Genomic DNA, 18,994 nt, shown 5'->3' with positions numbered 1-18,994 from the left:
TTATGCATGTAACAATAATTTATGACATTAGAAATGCCTTGGTACATCATATTTTGTGTAAAAAGTAAAACTAATTAACGGGAATTTAAAATGATTTGAAGAGGGATAGGAATGTTCCTGTTTAGCATGGAAATGTTTCCTTAATACATAGTGCTACTTTTTCAATTTTATTTCTTTTAATAAAGATATGAGGTAAATAATTTTTACAATTATTTTTAAGTTGTGATATATTTCTTTGGAAAATTTTTTTTTTTTAAAAAATGTAGTATGAAGTGTTAAATCTTAAAAGAAAGATAACTTTTAGATATTTTAAACCTCGAAATGATTTTTCACTTTTTATGATAAATGGGGAAACTCAAATGAATTTTTTCTTTGCCAAGGCAAAACGGGTGATAAAAAAAAATGTAATCCTAGATTCAAGCGTCGTTTTAGGGACCGTTCTCACTGCATACAATTCATGCACGTCTATTCTCCATCGAGAGAGAAAAGAGCCATAGCTTTATTTGTTGGGGAGAGAAAAGGTAAACTTTATTTCATGATTTTTTTGCAGGAGAATATATTTCTCCAGCCAGGTACTCATTCTCTCCTTGATAGCGAATGAGGCTGTGTGAATTACATACAGCGGGAATGGCCATTTATTATCATGCCACACACCACGTAAAAGTTCAGAACGGAGTTGCTTTATTTGGTTCTTTAATATCACAGAAATAGGCTGGTAAAAACGTTTTTATCAAAATAAAAACTTCAATATTTTTTGGATCTTTGCATTTGCGATCCCAATAGAAAATACTTCTAAGAAATTATTGCTTCTGCTTAATATATTTAACACGGAATAAATAATTTCTGAAACGGCTGTTTCATTCCTTAATTGCGTATTTTAGTAGTCGTAAAATTTTTGGTGAGAAATTTTCCTCTTTTTTTTTACTTTGAATCTATTAATCAAGTAGAATCTTTTTTTTTTTTTCATTGGATCAATATAATATATACTATATCTTTTACCTTTTAGAATACATTTATCGTTACTCTTAGTTACATATCATCTTGCTTTGCTTGACGCATATTTATCCTTAGTTAAAGCAAGAAAAGGAAGAAAAAAATGTTCCTGTTATATGTCAACATATGATTTAGTGTCTTGTTCTATGATCCTGTTTATTAAACTTTTCTTTTTGAGGACTAAAATATATTCGACGGTAGGAATATAAAAAAAAAGACAATTAACCATTTCGTACTTCATAAATTTTTTGTTCAAAATTTTCTTTATGATATCTCTGCAAAGTTAAAATTTTTTTTATAATATCATTTATTTTTAATATGGAGGTGGAGAGTAGCAGTTGCTAAACATATTTTTTTTTCAATGAAGTTTCTTTTTTTGCTTTTGAAGAAGCCTGTTAGATACACAGAATGCCTCAAAATTACAACTTTTATACTTGAATTAAATAAGATCGCCATCTTTTGTTTCTGTTATTATTATATATATATTTTTTTGCAAGCAACAAAACTTAAAATGTATTTATGGTTTAGTTTAACTTTGTAATTTATTTAAAAAAAAAATGGATTCCAAATCCAAAATAAAAAATTGAGAAAATAGTGAATAATTACTGCTCTTAAATATAGTTCAACAAAGATAATGAAGACAACAATTTCATACTCAATATATTATGATTATTTAAAAACTAGTGCATATATGTTTTATTAAAATACTAAAAGAATTATTAATATTTTCATATAATAAATTTTTGTGAAAAGACAGTTTTTAAAAAATTATTTTTGTAAAGTGAATTTTGTAAATAAAATAAATTTTTATGGGGAGACCGTTTTTTTTCTTTTCCAAATTTGAATTTTGTAAATGTTTCTAAAAATTACCCTGATTTCCACCTGGTTAAATTCTTGTCTAATTTCAGTTTTCTTTTTTAAATGCATGTTGTAAAGTATGTACAAAAAAAAATTGTTTTGGATTTACTTTTTTAAATTACAGTAGTTCTGATTATGATACTTTTTACTTTGAATATTAATTGAGCAGACAAGGCCGGATTAACCATTAAGCACACTAAGCACGTGCTTAGGGCACCAGGGGATAGGGGGGCACCACAAAGCCTGACTAAATGTTAGGAATATATAATTTAATTTTTTTTGAAACATTACTTAAAAAATTTATTATTTTGAGCTTCCATTTTAAGAGTAGATAACAAGCTTTTCTAAGTACGAAATTTTACATAATAAAAGAAAAAAAAACAAAAGATGTTATGTATCAAAAATTTTTGGTCTTATAATTAAATTAGGTAGCGAATTTCTATGCGATAAAAGATCTATTTATTTATCCATTACAATGATTCCATAACATACTGCTACGATTCATGTTTACTTAATATTTTTCGCAGTTGTAGCAAAGTTAATGCTTCGTCAATTTGATTTTTTTATGTAAAAAAAAATTATTTACAACATTTTGATGCAATGATTTGATGATGTTAAATATGTGATTTTTGATGTGAAAAAAAAACTGTATTATGCATGTTTGCAGTTTTTGTGCATGTTTTTGTTTTTATGTGCTGCACATTTTTCAAAAATATTTGCTTACACTATATTTTTAATTATATTCTCATTGCATATTAAAAAGAAGTCATCAAATTACGTAAAGGTTGTGTTACAAAAATTTATTTCAAAATTTTACGTCAAATAATTTTTTTATTCACTAAATTAAGAAAAAGGAGCTGTGTTTAAGTATCATTTTTCAAAATTTCTTTGTGGAGGAGAGGTTAAATTTGCGAAAATATGACCACACACTTCGCATTACTTATAATTTTTTTTATCTATATATAGCGAATGTTGAAATTAGATTTTAAAACTTAAAATATATACCATGTAATATGAATGCAAAAGTCTTTTAATAAGGAAAGAATTACAGGTTCCTTAGTCCTTAGAGTCTTGTATAAATACAAATGTCATAAAAGTTGAGCACAAAAGATGTGTAAATTCACAATGTGAATCTTATGTTCGTTGACAGTGAAAAATACGTTAAAAAGAGTATCCATTAAAACTAATTTAATATTAAAATCAAATATTAGAAATAAGTAGCAATAAAATCAAATTTTCGATCATTGAATTGGGTTTAGTGCAAGTAAACTATATTTTGTGCATCTTATAACGAAATTTGTAAAAATTACAATTAAGAAATAAGAAAACTTCTGAAAATTTCAAATCAAAAATAAATAGCAAATTTAAGAAAGATAGAAAGATATCAATAAAGATATTTTTATTAATTGAATTTAAAAATATGTTTAATAACTAATAAAGAAAATCCTTAATGATAATGATTAAAGTTAGAGCCAATCAAAATTATTATTGAGAATATATATATATATGTAATTTCATCAACTTTTATTAAGATGATAATTTGAACATGTAAATATTTTGAAAATAATATTATTTCTGTCACTAAAAATAAATTTAATCGTTGCTTTTAATTTTTACTTGCAGCTCGTGTTTACATCAGATTGAAATAAATAAATAACTAATTAAGGTAGTATTTCCATTTAACTTTTTCTTAAAATAAAAATTGGTCATTCTGCATAAACGAGTGGGAAAAATATTGTTGTTCCTGTTATTTTATTATCAGCACCAGACTGCTGGGAAACGTGGTTCAATTTAACCTGATCTTGCTTTCTGCATGTAACAGACAATCCCGTCGTAAAACAACAAAAGCTGTTTATTGCCAGCATTCGATTTCATGAATTCAAAGGCTCTTGAAAAGGACCACCGTGATTGTCCCCAACATATGCGTTAGAATACAAAGCTTAAATTTTCTGAGAAGAACCACTTTAAGGACAAGACAAGTGTAACCAATTGATTTACTACAGACAGAGAACATCCTTTCATCTCAGATATCTTTAAGCATCCTATAGTCGACTCGTTCCCCCTTCCTTTTTTTTAGAGGAAAGGGCCATATCTCAGAAAATTCAAATTATCTTCCTTTCGAGGGGTACAGATACAAATAAATGATGACTTAAGATTGAAGAAAGTGGGAGGTCTAGGAAAAGAAAAGTTTCTTGATTGACATAATTTTCAACCAATAACTTTATTTAAGCTATATTCAGTAACTAATTTCCCGTATTTACACCCCCCCCCCCCCGTATATACACACAAATTAAACATTTTGGTAAACACTTTACACCTTAGTTTACAGGATTTTGTTTCAACTTGGTTCGTGTTTAGATTATTTTACTTTTTCGCATTGTTTAATTTTTATTTAACTTTATCGATTATTTCACTATTTGATTTTTGTGACTATTTTAAGAGAAAAGTTTCGGGCAACGATCATATAAAGACAAACATGACTCTTGCAGAAATTTTAGAGTTGACGTAAGTAACCATTTATTCTATTTAAATTGGTTCTCCTTCCTTGTTCCCAATGTTTATTGAAAATGAAAATGTTTTTATAAACAATACTTGAGGAATCTTCTATTTCATTGGGCAAATAATTTTAATTATTAAATTTTGAACAGATTTTTAAAGGCAGATTAATGAAATATAACTTTAATTTTGTTCAAACGAAATCACTAATTTATTTTTAGGAAAAGCTAAAGTCAGGTGTTTGATAAATAGCCTTGTTAAAATGGTTAACTTTGATGTTTCTCCACTTCGAAAATATTTATTTTCAAAATTTTTCTTTTATCAGCTTTGCCTGTACCGAAATTTTGAATTCAAAAGTTCTGATTCTTCTTTTTTTGTGTTAAAATGTGTACTAAGATCTAGTAGAAGGTATTTCAAAGTTGGTTATTTTAACATATAATGTAACATTTAATGTATAATATGTAAAATAACTAACCATCTTTTCTTAAAAACTTAAAATTTTATTTGCAATTCGTAATTAAATTTTTATCATTTTAATCTTTAAAATAGTTAATATTTCAATAGGCTATTGAAATTATAGTATCGATAGTTTTTCCTTATTTTAACAAAGTCATTTCTTGTATATAAAAATTATAAGGAACAAATAAAACTATTGTTTGTGACTCTAAAAATTATTATGATATTTTTACGGAAATATGAGAAGAAAAAAAATAAATTTCATGAAAGGGAAAAAAAAATGATGAAATTATACGTGAATGCACAGAAAAAGTTTATTGTACTGAAACATTATTCTAAATATAAACATTATATCAACATTATTCTTGCTTTTGAAAGCATGCTGTAATAGTGTACAGCTTATATTGCTCAGGTAGTAGCTAAACCCCTCAAATAATTTTATCAATAATTATTATTTATCTATCAATATTGATTATATGTCTGAATAAATATAAGTAAAGAGTTTAATTTTTCTAAAGCATTATAATATTTTAATTATAAAAAATTAAACCTAAATGAAAAAATAAAATTACAATTTTTAAAAATTATATAATTTTTTTTACATTTTAAGCATTCTATTACATAATAATACTCAAAAGTAATAAAAAAAATTTCCAAGTTTTTGTTAAAAATACAAGTGACATATTTCTTAAGAGGGGATGCTGTATTATAAGTTTTAAGAAGTAATTAAATTTTTTTAAATAATTGATCTTATTGAAATAAATTTTATTCTAGTATTACGTTATAATTTAAATATTTATTCGATTTTAAATAAAAATTTTAAGTAACAATACACAAATTTTATTTCGATTTATTTTATGAATTTGTCTTTAAATGTTGTAAAGAATATGTGAAATATTTAGTACACAAAATTTGAGTAGGCAAAGTAGATTTCGGTTGGTTTAAGATAAATGTTGGTTCAATAAAATTACATACAATACTTCTGTTTATGTTTCTAAGGATTGTATTTTTCCAAATCTAAAATTATTTTCTATAAAACTTATGTGGTATTATGTACGCGTATGCATACAGGAATAAAAAATATCGTTAACACACACCAAAAAAAAAAAGTGAATAAATTAAAATGATGGTTTGTTATGTTCTACTGATTATTAATTAAGTTTAGTTTTTATATTATATTCATTGTTGCTCTATTTATGTTTTTGTTTTGTATTATGAAAACAGGAATGTTCTAAATTTGTAAACGAAAATCTGATAATTGAATTTATAGTTATTTAAAGTATTTTGTTTTTGCATCTATTTACTTATTGAGGACAGAGTGTTTATTTACTGAGACAGCTTTTTCAGACCAAAGTTACTGCTATCACTTATGAGAATTTTATGTACAGGTTTAATGGAGTAGTTTTAAGTGATTTCTATCATTTTTTCTAAAAGGTCATTATTTTACTAGTCAAATTAAGATTTAATTGATAGTTATTTATTGCTCCTAAACTTTTCTGTACCTTTGACAGGTTACCTAATTAAGAGAATGTCCAAAATATTAAACAAAATAGTAATAATTTTATTAGGTAATTAGTTCTGTTTTCCACAGATGCAATCTAGAGTGAGTTGTTATTATGAAATAAGTTCATTTATGATTTTTAATCCAGATTTTATAGGATCATTTATGATAATTGTTGCATTTATAAATTTACTCATCACAATTTTTTTTCCCTCATTTCTCTTCCAATCATTATTAATATATTAGGTTTAATAAGGAAAAAGAAATAATGAAAAGCATTATTATTATTTGTAAAAGTATGTTGTATTATATATTATATACAGTGCGTAAAATAAAAAAAGTAAAAAATCTGAATAACTCTTGATTTAATGATCGGATTTTAACTTAGGTTCTAGATCTCAATCTAAATGGTTTAAGGGCAAATCTTAAAATATGCTAATTAGATGGTGCAGAAGATATTTTTTTAAGTCAGGCAAACGTGCTTACTCTACCTATATGTATACATATGTATGTTGTTGTTAAATTTGGATATTTGTCCCTCAAAATATGGATGATATTCGCAATAAGGGAATTAAGGTCCCAAAAGTTTTTTTTAGGTTGAAAGTTTGGGCTCCATTATTTAATTTCAGTTTTCATGCATTTCGCAATGTCTCGAGAACTTTTGAAACGAATTGAAAAAATTTTATACCTAATAATAAAATTCATTTACCTAAAAATATTTTCCCGACAAAAATAATTTTTTTTTAAAATTATTTATTATTAATAGTCGGAAAAATTTTCAATTTAAAAATATACAAATTTTTATATAATTTTAAAGAACATAAATGTAAATGGTAAAATACAAAATTTGAACGAAATCTGTCGAATAGTTCTTGAGAAATTAAATGTTAAATATATAACTTTTTTAAAAATGAATAATTCAGTTGTATTTGACTGATTTAATACACATTAAATTTTGTATTTTGTCATTTAAAATGACATTTGTTAAATTTTCAATTTAAAGTTCTTTCGTCTATTCTCTTAAATAAATTAATATAAAATAATCAATACTTCTTGAAAATTATTTTTGACAAGGAACTATTTTTAGGAAAATGAATTATTATTGTGCGCTAAAATTTTTTAGTTCGTTTAAAAAAATTCTCGTGGTATGACTATATATTTCGAGAGTCAAGAATTCGAACCATTTAAAAAAAAAGTTATGCTTTTTTTAGAAAAAGATGTGTTTGTTTTTCTAAAGTATTTTGAGTCTTAGTATATAAAAGTTCAAACTTTCGATCATAAGTCATTCAAAGTGTCTGCTTTTTTGCACATGGTACATGTGCACAAACAGAAGTTTTTTTTATATCAATTGAAAAGTTTTCAATTGATTATATTTTAATTTTTTTTATTTGAATAAATATTTTCTTTTAAAAAAATTTTGATTTTATATTTAGAATTAACACGTGACTTAATAGCAGATGTATTTTTAATTGTTAGAGGGGGGCACCAAAATATTTTCAGTGCTTAGGGCCTCAAGAGGTCTTAATCCGGCCCTGTGAGCAGAACTATTTAACAAACATAAATTTTAATTGCTTAATATCACATTTGTTAAAAACATAAAGAAAAAACAAAATGTGTCTTTATAAACAAAGACGTTATTAAAAAAAGTTAATGATACTAACTTATTCAAAATCATAGCTTACCATAGTTTTTATATTTAAAACATAGCTTACCAATCTTTTTTAATTTATTACCCACTTTGCAAGGCAAAAACTTCCAATGTACACTTGTAAGAAAACTTCTTTTTTTCCCACTCATTGTTTAATATTTTTGCTATTATTCACTTTTTTCATATTGTTAATTTATTGAAAATTCCTATTAACCAATAAATTTATAATTGCGATTTTTTTACTATGAAAATGGACTATTCAATATATAAAAATTTTAAATTGTTTCGTAAAAATAATTAGTATTCAGATAAAATTTAGTGAGCCTTGCAATTTGCCTATAAATATTTAATACAGTAAAAAAAAATTATGTGATTTATAAGGGATTTTGTCAGTGTTGTCCAGTATGTTTACTACTGTGATTCAAAGTCAGACAGTCATTTTTTTTAAAGCTAATTATAAGAAATCCAAAAGTTTCAGAGAAAAAGTGTAATATGTTTGGAAACCTTGAATTTATATTAAAAGTCTTAAAAATTTCATTGAAATTTCTTATTCTTAATTTCAATATTTAATAAAAATAATTTTTGTGTGAGCTGGTACTGGTGCTCTAGAAATTCAGCATCCCCTAGAACTCTTCAGCTCTCACAATGGAAACCTATGATTTAGGATAATGTTCAGGAGGGCCTTTGAGACCCATAAGTATAGAAAAAAAAAATACTGTTTGGATTATTATGAAAAATTTTTGAAATAAAACTTTCATTTTAACCTGAAATTAATTTTTTGTTATTTGTTTTATAACATAAAATTCCCTTTTTTTCTTTTAAAATGAATGTCTTTTTTTTTTTTAAATTTCAGACATGGATTTGAAATTAATTACTTGTGCTGATTCATTTCGTAACTTTCATTTTACTGATGAAACGGATCTTATTTATATGAGTTGCAGCTCCTCTGACAGTTTATGCGATGCAGATGAATTGCATTCTTGTGATCATAACTGCTGCAGTATTAAAATAAAAGAAGTAAGATAATTACATGTAATATTTATTTTATTTGATTATTTTAAATAATTATTGCTAGTATTAAATAAATAATCCCTAGAAACTGAAGCAGTAAGATTTTACTTGATTAAAAAAAAACCATTCACTTCAAAAATATACAACTTGGAAATAATATACTGACATTTTTACATTTTGTAACATCTTATTCTTGTCTGGCAAGTCTTGAAAATGGGCACCTGCTTTTATATATTTATTGTAAGTTGTAGTAGTATATTTGTAAATGAAATAGTAATTTATTTGTATTTAAAGGTATTTCAATATTGATAGTATTTCAAATGTATTTGTATTTTTAAAAAATGGTTGGTTTAATGTTAAAAAAACCTATATAACTCTGTTGTTACTATTTCAAAAGAAATTTTTTATTTCTGATAAAAAATAAAGTAATTTAATTTTTATTAAATTCATCATAATTATTTTACTGACTTTTTCTTGAATTATTTGATTGCTCTGCATAATTTCTAAGGTTCTTATCTTGGAGCTCTGCGCCTTTGCAGCTCATTATTATTAATTGTAAAATTAAACCCCTTCCCCTCCCTCCAAAAAAATACCCTTTGGAATTAAATTAAGCATTCAGATAATAGAAGTGCTGCTAAACTTAATAATCAAAAGCAAAAAAGACTATTATAATTAATGAATTAAAAGCATCTTGTTAAATTATTTTCAAATAAGTTATGTTAGTAACTTAAAATTGTGTATCATTTCTTATGGAGCTATCTAATATAAAAATAAAACTTATAAATCTTCAGATTCTATTTTGATTTCTAATTATTTTTCATTCCCTTTAGGGTAGCTCCTCATAATTTATAAACAAATTCCTATTATAATGTTTGATGATAAACCTTATTACTATGCATCTTTTATGATCTAATAATATTTTTCTATAAGTGATCTTTTTAATACATTTGTAGAGTCTTCACTCAAGTTGTGGAATGAATGTATGGCCCTCAGCCCCCATATTAGGAAAATATATTTGGCATTATGGGCAAAGATTGAAAGGTAAAAATGTCTTGGAGGTAATTAGTTAATTATTAATATAATAAAGTTATTTATGTATTATTTTTATATATCAAGGTTTGTATTATAAAGATCAGAGATCTTTATAATACGAAACTTGAAAAGTGAGACTTTACACTATAAAGAATTTTGTGATCTATAGATCACTACAAATATCAATAAACTTACCTGTTAAACATGGCAATAAATATCAGGAACAGATAAATTTTAATACTTTCAAATTATTTTGAAATACAACTACTTTAAAACACAAAAATATGAACTTAAGCATTTATCATTTATTGAAAGAAATAGAATAGAAAAAATAGTAAGATTAGAATTAAAATCAAACAAATTTGTCAATTTTGGTTTGCTTTAAAGATTCAGGGAGAATTGCGTTATTTAGATCTTCTACTGTATATGTATATGAATATATATGTATATCATACAATATATTTATATGTAAACCATTCTCTATAATTGAATGATAATATGTAAACCATTCTCTATATTGAATTTAGTGAAGCAAGATTTTAACCTGAGAGTCAGCATCATAAAATGTCAATAATATTAAAATTTTTTAGATGTAATCTGTTAGCTAAAAAAATTATTGCCAAGTAAACAAATTTTAATAAAAAGTTTTAATGCCTGTCAGTAATGCACGAGAATTTAATCGTAGCTCAATTCTTATGCATGACTTCAGGAATTTTTAAAAATTTTTTCCTTCCTTTAATTTAAATCATAGTTCGTTTCATACATAAAGTTCTACTCTAAGACTTGTTTCAATGCAGTACAATATTTTAATTTGAATACTGTAAAATGTTAAATATCAGCATGAAATTATTTGACTTGGTTATGCTCTATGCATATTCATTTAAATCATAAAGTAAAAAAAATAATGATTAAGATAATCTATTATACTTTTAATGATATTTTTAATGGTAAACAAAAATTAAAATTTTGCTAAAGTAATAAAATAACTTATGCACTTTCTGTTTTTTTTTTCAATTATAGCTTCAAAAAATTTATAATGCAGATATAAATATTATTATGATCTAATTGAAAAGAAGAAAAAAAACACTCGTATTAATATTAAACAAAGGTGAGTATGACATATTCACATTAGACATTTATTTATAGAAAATGTATGTTGTCTTATAAGAAAAAAATGTCTATGTGATGTACAAATTTTCTGTGCTCCTTTAAATTTATATTTGTGTTAGGGAAGTTCCACAATAACATTTCCATATTGACTACTAAATTGCAAACAAACAAGAACTGCAAACTTTAAAAAAAAAGAAGAAAAAAAATGCAGCATAACATGTATTAGATGTCTCTTCTATGTCGTTAGTGTGTTGATATTTTCTTTAGAAATGCATTTGTATATAATATGAAAAAAAAATATTTTTTTTGTTTTCTCCTAGTATTATTTAATTAATTATTCAGTTTATTTTTATAGCTGGGTGCTGGAACTGGATTGATATCGATCTTGGCAGTAAAATGTGGAGTTGCTGAATGCATTGTTACTGATTCATCCACTGATGCACTAAAGGTTGCTCATGAAAATTTAATTCTAAATAACTGTAGCAACTTCACCTTGCAAGTGTTACCATGGGGTTACTTAAGTCCATTCCTTATTTCACATGGAACTATTGATTTAGTTCTGGGTTCTGATGTATTTTATGATCCTCAAGGTATTTAAAGCAGTAATTCTATTATTTTCATTTAAAATACATTTGTACAGTAACATACTATCCCAAGGTACACATACATGGACCTTTATGATCTTGACTGTATTATTTTTAAATATTAAGTAAATATAATAGCTTCATACAGATCACAGATTTACTAAGTCAAAAGAAAAAATATTATTTTTAGAATAACTGAAACAGGGTGCGTAGCATTTTTAAAAAGTGCTTGAAGGTGCTTATTTTTGATTATCGTTTTTTAAAAGCCCTTAAAGGTGCTTTTTTCATAGGGTGTTTTTAAAAAGTGCTTAATTTTCCCTTTACCCTGTTGATTTTTACCACGTATTATGTAAAAAGACACTGTTCATATTGTTCTATTAAATTTTTTCATAATTAATTCAACCCCAATCTATTTCGGATTACCGTCGGTCCTTAGCGTTTGACAACGCCATTCGTTTTATGATTCAAACTTTCATGATTTTTGACAATTGCCAAAAACTATGCCTGCAAAACTAACAAGACTAAAGTTTATTTTTTCTGACATGACGGTTAAATCCGGATGAAACCGTCAATTGCGAAAAACTTGCCAATCCTGCCTAATTATTATTTTTTTTTAAAGTGCTTAAAAATATTTTTGAGTTCTTGAAAAGTGCTTATTTTTTGTTGAAAAATTTGGATACGCACCCTGTAAAAGAATAATAAAATTCAAAATAACTAAATATTATTATGTATTTAAAATGAGTTACATTTTCGAGCAAGTGGATTTAGTGTCATTTTTCAAAAATCATTTCTCTTTATGTGGAATTCTATCCAAATAACTTACATGTTCTGCATCTATTGTAGAATCTCCAGAAAGCTTAAATATCCACGAATGTTTCAGTAAAAGTAAAACTATAAGTTTTATAGCGTGTTTTCAGAAAATACGAAGAAGGTCCACATATGTGGACGAAGTAATAAAGAGGATTAAAAAGGGAATACCTTGAATAACTTTCAATCTGATGATTGGATTTTTATGTTCTCAATATTAGTAGTTTTAGGGTATAACTTTAAGTATGTTAATTAACTAGAGCACTTAAAAGTAATTTTTGCATTAAAAAGCAAAATTAATAGAAAAAAGGCACTTATTCATTTAGGGGTACCATTAAAAAATCTCCATACTGTTATTAATGCTAATTATTTTTAGCAATAGGTACTACTGGTATGATGATAATTAGTGCTGCTTTAATCGGTACCAAATTTTCTGCTATAGGTATCAAGGTACCTACTATAGGTACTATGAAAATATGTTCTTTATGGCTCCTGAAAGGGAAAAGTACGGAAGGAAGCTGCTTAATTGTGGTGAATTTTGACAATCATCAGTTGGCTGTAAGCAGTAGTATCATGCCAAATGATATTGAATACATTTATCTTTATTTTAATGAGAAGTACTTTTAAATGCGTGTTTTGTGTAATTTAATAACAGTAAGCCACCAGGAAGTAAACAAATAATAAAAGATTTTTAAAAAAGTATTGGAATTATTTTTATTTTATTAATTACATTGGTATATGCCTTCCTATTTTGTACATGATTTCGTAGTGTTAATCAATACCGATTTATTGACCATTTACTTTTTTTCACCTCTTATGATAAATGAGTGTTCAGCCAGTATAATATAATAGTTAACTTAGAAAAATTAAAAAGATTTGTTTATTATTAAAAAAATAAGTAAAGAACTTGAATAAATAAATGTTTTGTGTGATAAGTAAGAAAAAATATTTAAAATTTGCTGTCTTATGCTTGTTAATATTTAAATGTTATGAGTTGTTATGATAATACATTTTTGATGTGTCCTTATAGATTTTGAAGATATTATTGTCACTGTCTCCTATGTCCTAAAGAAAAATACTGATGCTGAGTTTTGGTGTGCTTATGAAAAAAGATGGTAAATAAATTAATGTTTTACTTTACATTTCAAAATAAATTGTTGCAAAATGACAACTCCATTAACTGTTGAGACATTTGTGCAAATCTGTACAAAAAATTTCCTGTCAAACTTTCTTTAATATTTTTCATTGAATACTCGTTTTTTCAACGGAAAAGCCACGACGTTCTGAATTTAAAGTGATTTGTAGGTAAACTATCAAAAGCTTAAATTTGTAAAAATTATTTAGTAATTGCTTTAGAAATTTCCATGACTTAAGGAAAATTCTAATTTACAATTGTTTTTTGGTGTTTTTTTTTTTTTTTAATTTACTATTTTTAAAACTAAGCGCAACTTTTTAAAATTGTAGTGAAAAACATGTGCATGGGAACTTTTCTTACAATGTTAAGCTGTTTCATTTTCTTGTAATTTTATAATCTTTTCTCAAAATAGTTTTTAAATAATTTTTAGTTTATAAACTTTGTGTCCCAAAATAGTACATAATCGTTTCTTAAAAATTAATTAATATGAAACATTAATATGCCTTGTAAAATAATACAGTAGTGTTTGCTTGAGTAATCAGCAAATTGTATATATAGTTATATCACATGACAGAAATCTCCAAAATTGTTCGGTACAAGTATTACATATTTTCACAAATCTAAATGTACAATCTAAGCTGTATGTCATATCAATTCTTTCCTCTTTTTTTTTTTTAATGTTTATCGGCAACATGGTTTCAAATTCTCCTAAAAAAACTTGTGTCAGGACATAATGTTTAATTTCTCCTACATTTTTGTTTGAAAAGTTGAATATTTAAAGAGTAATGATTTAAATAAGTGTAGTAAAACTTATAAAACTGTAAGTAATAGAGCAAGTTTAAAAAAGTAATGAATGCACACTGTAAATAAGCATCATTACTAAGTTTACATCTATTTTTAAAAAACTACTGAAATTTTTATTTGTAAACTAGCCCTAAAATTGATGAATCCATGCAATTTGTATAAGTTAGAAAAAGCCTACTTGTTAACATACAGTACTATGAACATGCTCAAAAGTCAATAATTTTGGCTGGTGATGTACATTTTTGATGAAACAGTTCTCAACTAAGTAAAACTTTATTAGAATTTTTTTATGACATTTTAGATTGGTTTTTTGAAAGAAACGGTAATTTTTCTAGCAACCAACTTATTATATGTATCTCTTAGTTTAAAATATATTTTTAAAAAAATGTTTCCCTAGCAATTGACTACTGTACTATTTCTAGTATTTTAAAATAGTAGTTTATACACCTTATAACATGAGATATATATTTTGTTAAGTCTTTGACTCATAAATTATTTCTTGTGTAACAAATTTAGTAAGTTTTATTATTTTCTTGTATCTCAAAACATTCTTTTCTCAAGCAATTCAATAAGGATATTATTTTATTACACAAAGATAATATTCCCTCTAGTAATTCACTAGGGTTATTATTTTGTAACGCAAGACAATATTCTTTTCTCGAGTTACTAGGGTTATTTTGTATCACAAAATAGTAATTTTATTTTCCCATTTTCAGATCTCTAGATTCATTCTTTAATGATTGCCTTTTAGAATCAGGTCACTAGATTTATTCTTTAATGATTGCGTTTTAAAATCAGGTCACTAGATTTATTCTTTAATGATTGCCTTTTAGAATCAGATCACTAGATTTATTCTTTAATGATTGCCTTTTAGAATCAGCTCTCTAGTGGTGTTTGGGAAGCCTGTATTGTCAGGGTATTCCATTTTGGGAAGAAAAATGTCGAGGAATAGTGTAATTTTGGGTCAAAACCTGAAAAAGTTTTGCAACAAACCAAGAAAATAATTAACTTCAAAATATATTTTAACAATATAAATAAATGTGGTTCAAAGTCTTACACTCAATATTATTGTTATTTTTTGTAAAAATCTTGCTGCAACATATTCAATTTTTTTTAGAACCATTAAAATTATAATATTAATTTGTAAAGAATACTCTTTGTTAAACAATTCCTTGCATCAAATTTGGTATTGAATATGTATATATATATAACTGTAGTTCAATAATTCTAAATGTTTAAAAATTAAGCTTTCTCTGTAAATTAGTTTTAGTTGGAAGTGAAGATAGAATAACAAGTTATATATTGAATTTATAATGGCACATAGGTCTCAATAAGTTAATTTTTTTTCAGTTTCTGCACAAAATAATGTTACTACCTATAATGTATAAGTTATGTATTATAAAATCTACATGTGAAATCTACTACTTCACCTAGTAAAATTTTATTTTTTACAAAATTTAATATTTTGCATTTTTTTTTTTTTTTTATTATCAAAAAGTAAGTTTGCTTGCTAAGAGAATTAAAAAGTGTTATTTTTCTGATGAAATATTGCTATGCATGGCAAAATTTAATCTAGAACTTTGTTAAAATCTGCATGGAAAACCTGGGATTCTGTTTCTTAAATTGAGTGCTAACTCTAGAATCCGTAAAAAAATATTAGCATAATAGGTTGCATATTGATATTTAAAAGAGAGAAAAATATTATGAAATTCTTAAGCAATATCACAAAGTATGTGAGAAAACGAGTTATTAAAATAATAAAACATCAGCGTGTTGACGAAGGGGAAGAGGGTTGTCATTTGCTTTTCATTTATCAATTTCCTGTTTTCTATTGAATTATCTCAAGTTCATATATATTGCAATGAATTTGTTATGTTTGACCTTGTTTTTGATTGGTCAAAGATAGATAATGAATTTGTTTTTCTTACTTAAGTAACAGGGTTTGAAACAACATGAATTTTTTTTAAGGCAAAAAGAAATTGTATTTTATTTTATTCAGATTTTTTTTACATTTACCAATCAAAGCTCTATTATAATGTATTAATAATGCTTAATTTTATTCAAAAAATAAATAAATAATATTATTTGCTAAAATATTTAATGTTTTCCAACATAAATGGTTATAGTTATTTTATTACTATGAACTAATAACTGAATAAATAAAAATTGAAGAAATTTTCAAGCTCAACACGCTCATGAATGTAAATGATTATTTATATATATATAATTACATATTTAAAAAAATTACTTGTATTTAAATAAACTTAAAAATAAATGGCATTTATTATGAAACATGTTCATTTATTAAACAGCAAATTATTTGTCAAACAGCTAATAACAATTTATAAATAAAAAATATTCTCTACTTAAGCTTTTTTACTTATTAGTCTATTTTAAATATGAAATATTAATTTATATACTTCCCCCTCTCATTATTTCTCTAAATAAAACCTTTATTTTCAATGAAACCAGACTTAAGAGAATTAAATATATATATATAAAAAAAAAACACATAATTTTAGGAATATACTCATAAATTATATTGTATAAAAATATTTTTGACTTAAATTAATGCTGTAAACATTAAATGGTTTACAGCATGCCAATTCTTCTTAAATACAGATTTGTGATCCCTAGTTTGCTTTATTTTTTTTTACGAAGATTTAACACCTAGTGACACAAAATATTCTTTCGTTTTTCAGCTCTGAATGGAATATCCAACATTTGCTAGAAAAATGGAGACTTTGTTGTGAAGAAATTAATCTAGATAGTTTTGGTGCAGAAGGAACTAATGTTGCTGATTCTAATCTTCCAGGCATGAAAGAAATACGTTTATTTGTGTTCCGTTCTGAACAGACCAAGAATAGTGAACTTGGTTGTTTGTAGAATTTTTATAGGAATGATTCATTAACTTTTATTGATGAGTGTAATCAAAGAAATGATAGGTGATATTATTACTCTTTGTGTTTCATTTTGACTGATTCAAGAATAGTCCGGACTGAAGTTTGTGGAATTTTTTATGATTCATTTAAAACTGTTACTAGCTTTTATCAATGAATGGAGGGAAAAAAGATAAGTGATATTATTAATCTTTATTTGTGTGTCCTTTTGACTGATTCAAGAATATTTCAGACTGAAGTTTGTAGAATTCTTTTATGAATGATTTTCTAATTGTTACACGAAAAGAAGTGCCAACTATTACGATTTTATTGTTAAGATTACTGTCTTACCACAGAGAAACTAAAATTACAGTTTTCGAGAATTTCTATAATAATCTGTTTAAAATAAGGTTTTTTTGCCTAGATTTATACTAACAAAATTTATGAGATTTTATTTCTTGCAACTAATCTATAATTTTTTCCCGCTCTTTAAACAATTCTGAAAATAATTTTAAAAAAAGGGATGTTGTGGAAACAAGAAATCTCATCTCTCTCCTTTCTAACAAACTATTCTGAAACTAAATCTTCTCTTGTTGTAGACAAGCACAAAAAACATATAGTCCAATCAGAAAAATGATGTGAGCAAAAATGTTTAGTGATTCAAATGCAAGAGGATAAACCATTGGATGATAAACATCTGTTGGCTATAAGATCTATTTCTAATTTAACCGAAAACTAAAACATTAAAAGTTATATTAAATTTTATACTGAGTTATAAAAATTGTTCATAATTTCATTGTTTCATAATTTTTAATTTAGTTCCTTTATCTAATTGTCACTTTTTTTTATTTAATATTAAATTCATGCATAATTTTATCAATATTACGTACCTATATAGAATTAAGTAGTATATGCACCTTATAATTGCCTAATTTGAATTTTGCAAGTGCAAATAATTGTGTTATTGTACTTCTGTGGGTAGTTTGGAAAGAATTAATATACCTTCAACATGAATATGGGTACTTTACTGGCAAGCATCAGATGAAAAAATAAAGATCCTTTTGATAAAATAATAACAGTAAAATGTGTTTTGATTTAATACAGATAATTGTTTATAGCAGATCATTCAATTTAAAAAACGAAAATAAAAATTTACGTAATTTTTTATACTTTTAATGAAATTTTGAGTAGTGAGAATAATAAGTATAATCTTTCAAAAATAATAAATAACTTTAAAAAACTTCAAAGAAACTTACATAGCATTTTTACTCCATACAAAGTGAAAAGTACTTTTTTTTTAAAAGCAATACAAATGTAAGTGATGAAAATGTGTATCATTGCAGTTGTCAATATATTTTTGTGAATGAGTTTTTTTTATAAAAAATGTCATATTTTGGAGCTTAAATGTTACTGTTGTAAAATATTTTTAGAGGATTTTGTAAGACATATTTGGTGTTGCATTACTCATTAATGTGACTATAAATATTGATTGTGTAGATTTTATTTTTAAAATAAAATATAATTAACAATGAAATTTTTATTATTTTTTTATTGGTTTAGATATAAGACGCTTAAGTACAAAAACAGATAAATACAATTGCAAGGAGTGAAACTAAGGAAACACTTTCACAAGATAATGTGGAGTTAGAGAGCAAAAATTGAGCTCTAAGAGTGTGCCTT

At 25.0% G+C, this 18,994-nt stretch overlaps 1 protein-coding gene across 1 annotated transcript; it reads left to right on the top strand.

Annotated features, from left to right (window-relative positions):
* The first annotated feature begins 701 nt into the window (after positions 1 to 701).
* On the top strand, positions 702 to 18,848 carry LOC107448335 (histone-arginine methyltransferase METTL23). The gene is made up of 6 exons (XM_016063487.4): positions 702 to 898; positions 8,806 to 8,969; positions 9,917 to 10,021; positions 11,461 to 11,695; positions 13,527 to 13,611; positions 17,138 to 18,848. Exons 2-6 carry the CDS (start codon positions 8,808 to 8,810, stop codon positions 17,319 to 17,321), a joined length of 771 nt encoding a protein of 256 aa, XP_015918973.1. The 5' UTR covers positions 702 to 898; positions 8,806 to 8,807; the 3' UTR covers positions 17,322 to 18,848.
* Positions 18,849 to 18,994: the final 146 nt, after the last annotated feature.

This window comes from Parasteatoda tepidariorum, chromosome 4 (assembly GCF_982258835.1).
Source record: "Parasteatoda tepidariorum strain Cologne lab strain chromosome 4, Ptep-v5.0, whole genome shotgun sequence".
Taxonomy (NCBI): Eukaryota; Metazoa; Arthropoda; class Arachnida; order Araneae; family Theridiidae; genus Parasteatoda; species Parasteatoda tepidariorum.
The sequence above is the reverse complement of the archived record's forward strand: the minus strand, read 5'-3'. Positions and strand labels throughout refer to the sequence as shown.

Excerpts from the sequence above, each read along its gene's own strand:
- LOC107448335 (XM_016063487.4), top strand. The coding sequence starts at position 8,808 with ATGGATTTGAAATTAATTACTTGTGCTGATTCATTTCGTAACTTTCAT. Across the intron at positions 10,022-11,460 it reads AAGGTAAAAATGTCTTGGAG|CTGGGTGCTGGAACTGGATT; the intron begins GTAATTAGTTAA and ends TTATTTTTATAG. Across the intron at positions 13,612-17,137 it reads TGTGCTTATGAAAAAAGATG|CTCTGAATGGAATATCCAAC; the intron begins GTAAATAAATTA and ends TTCGTTTTTCAG.